General features: G+C 32.8%; 1 protein-coding gene across 4 annotated transcripts in view; it reads right to left on the bottom strand.

Moving 5' to 3' along the window:
* The window catches only part of LOC117110972, a 15,323-nt gene extending 8,624 nt beyond the window's left edge, over positions 1–6,699 (bottom strand). Inside the window, exons 1-13 of one of the 4 annotated variants that reach the window (XM_033253824.1) lie at positions 6,188–6,699; positions 5,623–5,725; positions 4,715–4,880; positions 4,325–4,428; positions 3,939–4,036; positions 3,759–3,801; positions 3,110–3,339; positions 2,897–2,986; positions 2,634–2,810; positions 1,475–1,720; positions 766–957; positions 482–646; positions 3–284 (exon numbers count right to left, since the gene is read on the bottom strand). In XM_033253824.1, the coding sequence (XP_033109715.1) occupies positions 3–284; positions 482–646; positions 766–957; positions 1,475–1,720; positions 2,634–2,810; positions 2,897–2,986; positions 3,110–3,339; positions 3,759–3,801; positions 3,939–4,036; positions 4,325–4,428; positions 4,715–4,880; positions 5,623–5,644 (1,815 nt within the window). In that variant the 5' untranslated portion in view covers positions 5,645–5,725; positions 6,188–6,699. The other 3 variants (XM_033253825.1, XM_033253822.1, XM_033253823.1) reach the window with 3 other exon arrangements.
* Positions 6,700–7,273: the final 574 nt, after the last annotated feature.

Here is a 7,273-nt window from a genome sequence, read left to right as displayed (position 1 = left end):
ACCTTAAACATACGACGATGCTTGATTGAGGCTACACTCAAAACCACGAGGTGAAATTCATCGATATTCACCTCCACATGCTCATAAGATAATGTAGGCTCAACGTCTTTTACTTGGAATCTCTCAATGAACTTAGTTACTCCACGCTGGAAAACATCGTCAGGTAGATAGTTGCCAAAGTCATGAAAGATGGAAATTGCGCAAATCCCGTAATCCTTAGTTTGTGTGGCATGTATTCGTTTAGGCTTCAAGCGCGAAAGAACGTAGAAAATACGTTCACCACCCTGAAAAACAGGAAACACTGTACATTAAAAATTGTCAAATATACAAAAGAAAAAATAATAAATAAAAAAAGAAACCATTTGAAACAAATTAATGACACGCTTATGATGATTATAATTTGCTTTTATCAACTGATTAGATAAAGCATATAGCCTATTAGAACAAAGAGAAAACAGAATATATTGAAAAAAATATATACCATTGTAATGTTTTTCTCACACACCAGCCCAAACTTCTGCATGAGAGATACAAAGAAGTCGAACGTTTCATCTGAAAAATTGAACTCCTTCCATAGGTGTCTTAACAGATGCTCCTCTAGGATCCCCTTGTCCAATCTCCTCCAGGCTTCTCTGTGCTTTGGTTTCTGAAATTTAATAATTTTAGCTCAAAATCCTGCTATGCTTTTATATTAGCCTACAAAAATATATCGCTTTTTGAAAGAAGGGAATAAATAAATGTAAAATTGTGTAAAGTTGAGCTTACCATAAACTTTGGATCGATAACGGTGATTATTGTTTTAAGCATGTCGACTAATTGCATGACATCTAAAACAATAATATCCCTCAAGGCTTTGTCATCAGGAAAGTAAAGAATCTCACCAAGGTCGTGTAAATACTCAAGCAGCACCCTTTGAGCGTCTTGTTTGACCCCACACCGCTCAACCAAAGCAATCACCTGATTAAAAAAAAACACACACACAACAAAAAGTTTAATAATTTTAAAACGAGTGTAAAAAGAGAAACCGGAACTTAAACTGACAAAGACGGTATATTTGCAGGTCAGTGACAAGTTTATTAAATTGTTTTTTGACTGGAAGATAATACTTGACAATAATTAAGTTCACTTTTGGGGTCTTCCTGTTTGTTCTTTTGTGCTTGTTTCTTGCTGTTTCTGTTCTTGCTTAAGTTTATGTTTTAATGAAATGAAAAAGAATAATCACAAGTAAATAATAATTAGACTTAACGCCAACCACCGGGCCTCTAAGCGCTTCACATTATTACCCCTCCCCTCCCCGTCATTGTATCAAGCACATATGGTACACATAGCTGGGAAGAATTCAATATTGTTACAGAGACAAACATAGTTAAGGCGAAATGCACAGCAAGAGGTTGAACCGCCGACCTCAAGGTTAAGAAGCAGAAACACAACCCCAGCACCAAACCACTCTTTCTGTAAATTATCAAATGTCTACCTTTTTGGTTGGTAGATAGATATGCTTTACTTTCAACTTCTGGATTTCCTGTTGAACAAGCAACCACTTTAAAGGTAGTTTTCTAACCATCTTCTTTGCGAACTTTAATATTTGGTCCATGATGTTAGAAGCGTTGCTCTTGGCAAACGGTAAGCTGTTCTCAATAGCAAAGAAAGTAGGGAACACCAATGCTTCATAAGGTTTTCCTTCCAATGCTTTCCGAATTTTATTGAATATTTCTTCAGCCTACATAAAAATATATGTAGCAACAATAAAAGCATAATTCACAATAACATATTAATACGTATTTCTAACATTTGTGTAAGTTGTTCTGTATTTTTATTGAGTTTAAATGTATCAACCAACCAACCAATCAAACAGTCAATCAAACTATCATAATCAATATATATAATATAATATTATAATAGGTAAATCAGTCAATCTAACTTATATATCAATATATCTATTGATTGATCGATTTACAGTGACTGTTTGATTGATTAATGACGAAATTCACAATGGCGACGACGAATGAAAATGAGAAAAACGATGACTGTTATACCGATGTTGATAATGATAATGATGATTACAGAAATGGTGTCACTGAGATCTCTTTATATTACATGGTCTCTAGATCAATTCCATCGCTATACTTATTAAGGTGGGTTGGAGGAGTGATAAGCAATAATTGTATACACTGTGTTTTAGAGAAGACATTAATTATACGGTCCTTCAATTCCATCGCTATACTTATAAAGCGATTTCGTGAGTTGATTTTTAGTACGATTATCAATTGTAATGGTACGGGTTTGGTCTACAGGAGTTAGTGCTTTGAACAGGTCATTCCAATCTTAAAAGCCTTTTGATGGAGAAAGTGTGCCTTAGCAAAGGTTTGCCTATGTCGAAACTAACTCCGGCTATGTATTTACTCAGAAAATACAATAAATAAACTAATAATAAACTTCAATCGTACATTATACCATAATGTATAAAATGCAGTATAACGTCATACCACGTAAATTGCTTCACGTTATACTTAAGGCGTAATTATGCAGCATAACTTATTATCATCAGCTTTCGTTTGTCTGAAATTTGTTTATGATAAATGTTACTTTCTGTCGGATTGTTTTCTTTGAGCATGACGTAGTTGTTTCATAACCTTTCTTTTCTTTTCCTCTTCATTCCCCTCGAGGCTGCCTAAGTGCGTACCAATCACTAGTACTGGCGGTGAAAGTTGCCCATCATCCAATTCTGAATCTCTACTGTTGGTGTAAACTGAACGAATCCAATAAAGAATAAACTGAAGATATGTCATTCGATGTTGATACATTTCACCCTGAAATCAATAATAAAATATCGTACAAAAATAATATATTCTGAGTCGAAACTTGCTGATAAATGTTAAGACGTAATAATGCTTACGGTAGTCGGATCCCTGACATTAGCGGGGGCGTCAAGATCATCTTCTAGGTTAAATACCACACAAACGACGGCAAAAGATACCATGAAAATCTACAAGAAAATTATTCATAATTACTTTTTACTATCGAAAACTGAATGGAATAACTAAAAAATGTTTGTAATTTAATAATAACTATAATTTTGTTTAATTTATTATTTAATATAATAACTTACTCGTTGTATCACGTGATAAATCGGTTGGCCTCCGAAGTCCCAGATGTTCATTATAAAATCGTTGCCAGATTTTTTCCAGTCACTTGTCGCATCTCTCGTGAACTTGAGTACATTCTGAACTTTACTTGCGATGTTTTCTGGGACCTCTTCCATCGATTTTGTCTCTGTCATTTCTTTAATATTTGGTTCGATTTTCGGGGTTCTGACGTCTGTATTTATTGATGATTGCCCTTATTGAAATATCAGAATAAAAATTTTAAAAATGCATATTAAAAGCAAAATGTAGTACAATAATGTTTTCTTTTGTATAGATAATCTATACACATAAGGTTGACTGGTGGTTAATTTCAGAATGTTTATAGTGAAGTCTCCCAGTCAGTGTGAACATTCTTTACTTGCTGGAGTATGTAGGCCCTACATAGCGCATGATATAGCGACCTCATGTGCTGTCCCAGGTTGTTTTGGTTTTATTTTATGCAAACGCTTTTATTCCATATGCCACTATGTATAATTGTACTATCTTATGCTGCGTATTGTTTTTAAGAAGTGCCGGTAAGCCTATGCCTCGCGGAGCCCTCTTTGTGAAACGTTGCATAAAAAATGAAGTATAAATTAAAATCTTAGAAAACAGAAAACATGAATGTCTTACCCCTATTGTATTTAGTCTCTGCTTTAGCTGGTGATAACAGGCCCTTGAAATAAATAAACAAAAAGAAATAAGAAATATCCTAACTATTAAGTACTTGCAATTACATTCATTAAATTAACAAAAAAAAAAAAATATATATATACATAAAACTTCACTAAATAGTTAGTGTGTAAATCTCACTTGTTCTGTTACTTCTACGTTCTCCTCATTTGCCTTTTCAAATATTTTCTTCGCTATTGAATCCGCCATTTTCGCTTCATACATGCTATTGGTGCCAGCTGTTGGGAGTAAATAAATATTATTATTATATTATATTAAAATGATATATAATTTACTACATGATTAATTTTCTTAGTTCAATAATTGTATTTAGACTTACCTGTTGGTGAATGGTGGCCTGCATAATTTATTGACTAATTTACAAAATCTCAACTGTGCAGAGAATTGACTTGTGATAGGTACAAAAAATAATTTGGGATCCCAACCTCGATGCCGGGGTATCAATCCTCAGTCTATATGAGCCACATGGCTCGGCAAGAATTTACTTTACAAAAATGTTTACTTACATTGATCAGGTGATGTTTCCTTCCAATTCAATTCATCGTGCATTTCGTGGGTACACACCGTTGTGTTGGCAATTGCGTCCGTAATACCCTCATTTGGATCAAAACTAAAGCAAAAAGAAATTATTAATCTAAAGATATTGCTACTACAGAAAGCATAATATAGATACACATTACTGTACAGAACGTACATATATAAATTAATATATAAATAAATGTGTAGAAATGGATTGATATTAATGAATGATACATTCATTTAAGTTGTTGATTATTGAATTTAATACAAAGAATATTTGAATTACAAGTTCCTTAAAAAAGCATCATTGAAGGCTTTAAATATTCCGACTGGTTAACTAACGTAGCGAAAGCAACCACTGAATATATTTAGCTTACGTATTCCTTAAAAATGACTTGATAGTAGAAGTCTTGCCGACTCTCTCGAGGCCCATAAAAACTGTCCTTCCTTGATTAACCTCTGCTTCTCCCTCAGCTAGAGCATCATTAAAAGCTTCCATTGCTTCGTGCCCACGTGCCAAGATTTCCATTGGAACCATCCCCGCTTTAAGTATAAATATTTCTGATTTACACATTGAATTACCACATGAAACTCGTTAGATATGAAAAAAAAAAATTGATAATATTATTGAGCCCTGCAATATCGTTATTTACTAGAGAGGTCTTTAACACATCGCATTTCTTTCCCTATAACAATATTCTTATCAATGGTACAACGATTACTTTGATCATACCCATTTGTGATTACGGACAGCAGTTTAACCCAAATAAAAGCAACTTGAAAACAAAAAAGAAGGATTAAAACTGATTTACTCCAAAAGGAGGAGGAATAAATTACGATGGGGAACAAAAAAATATAGGCCTAGAGTATTAGTTTTATTTTCATCATTGAATAAATGTTATACAGTATTATATTCAATGATATACTGAGTGATATTGCTATCATTCTGTGGGAATCAAGCATAAAAAAATGCTGTAAAACATCACAAAGCGCAACCAACAGCTGCCTGGATCACTAATCAAAATACTGTATATAATACCACTAACATTGGGTTTCTTATTTACTGTGTTTAAACGTAAGTACAGTACATAACATACACTGTACGATACACATAAATACAATAGCAAAATAGATGACACATAAAAATGAATGTACATTTGGTGTTTCATAAATTTCCTACTAAATATACACAATGCAAATAAATATACTACTATGAATTTCAAAATGATTTATATAAACAAAAACAATTAATTAAATATGAACTATGTTGGTATGAACAGCTCACTTTGTAAGAGATGCATGAGCATTTCTTTCTGTTCTTTTCTTTTTCTAGAATCGTACTCCCTACATTCGTTATCCACATACACGTCAGCTGGAGTTTGACCACGCTGCAACGACAATCACATAATCATACCTCATGAAATTAATTAATATTAATCAAGAAAAACAATTACATTAAAGCTTCAACAAATGTTACACAAAAAAAAAAAACAACAAACAACTGAATTGAATAAATTTACCTATCAATTTAATTAATCTTTAATTCTACATTTGCATCTTGTAGAGATTCATGTTAACAATAAAACGCTGAAGAAAATCAATGGTTGTTACAACGATCGTGAATAAATATTTCGCCTGAGTGTATAGGCCAAAATCCTATTATCCTTAGTCGCCACTACCATATCGACATTATGGTTGCCATAAATCATTTTAGTATGCTCCTTATCACCATCATTATTATCAAAATATTCATAATAATAATAATAATAATAATAATAGGCCTAATAATAATAATACTAATAATAATAATAATAATAATAAAAATAATCTTCATCATTTATCTACTTTACCTGATTTTTTAACTTGGCATTTCCTCCATACGTTAATAAATAACGTGCTGCATCTGTGTGATCTCGGTATGAATGGTTAGCTCGTAACAACCAGTGAAGTGGAGTATTGCCGTCCTGTAACACAATTGAAAATAGTGTTAATCAGTGAGAGCTCATAATCATACAAATGATTGAAAGCATAATGTGAATAATAATCCAGACACAGTCAACACCTCTGTAAACAAGAAAAATGATGCCATCTAAAACATTACAGTTAAAATTTAGGTAAATATAACCAACTTGTACTTTGTACAAAATACATTTTTCATTACAATTTTCATTCATTACAATAATTTAAAAGTACTATCATGCTATACTAAAAATGTCCTTTATGATGATTATTCAATTTATTTTATTGCTGCATTTGTCATCATAGGAAATCAGGCCAAACCAAAAAAGTTATTGTGTTGGCTACAACCAATCGAACCAAAATGTTCGAAAATTGAGGGTCATCATTTTATTTTATTTTATTACTTACTACAATCAAAGAGTATAAATAGAACAAGAGAGCAAAGTCCCGTTCGTAAAAACGTCATGCCTGTGTAGGACGCCAACTAACGGTTGTATATTCTTTTTATTACCCAGTGCAGCGCTGCGCATCGCGGTAGAAGTACGCCCGCTATAAACTCAGTAAGCAGAAAACAAAAGCACTGTATCTTGTGGAGAACAGATAAACAGGCAAACATACAGTGCGCGGTGCAGTACTGGGTAATAAAACATATACAAGCGTTAGTTGGCGTCCTACACTAGCTGCGTAGAGCGTATCGTTTTTTTACGCTCCCAATGAGCGTTGTTGGCTCTCTTGTTCTATTTATACTCTTTGCTACAATGAAAAATATATTCAATGAGTTAAGAAATGTGGAATAAGCTTATCTTGCAACGGTAGGCGATGCAACAGTGTTATGCGATTATTTTACTCTTCAATATAGATTTTAAAATCGTGTTTGTTGTATTTTTAATATATTTTCTACTTTTTAGGCATAAACACATTATCGGTCAAAAAAAAAAAAAAAAGAATTTTTTTAATGCCATTATCACACAGCATTT

Source organism: Anneissia japonica, unplaced genomic scaffold (assembly GCF_011630105.1).
Source record: "Anneissia japonica isolate Jap-2015-1 unplaced genomic scaffold, ASM1163010v1 scaffold288100_len55232_cov133, whole genome shotgun sequence".
Taxonomy (NCBI): Eukaryota; Metazoa; Echinodermata; class Crinoidea; order Comatulida; family Comatulidae; genus Anneissia; species Anneissia japonica.
This window is presented reverse-complemented; position numbering and strand designations above follow the sequence as displayed.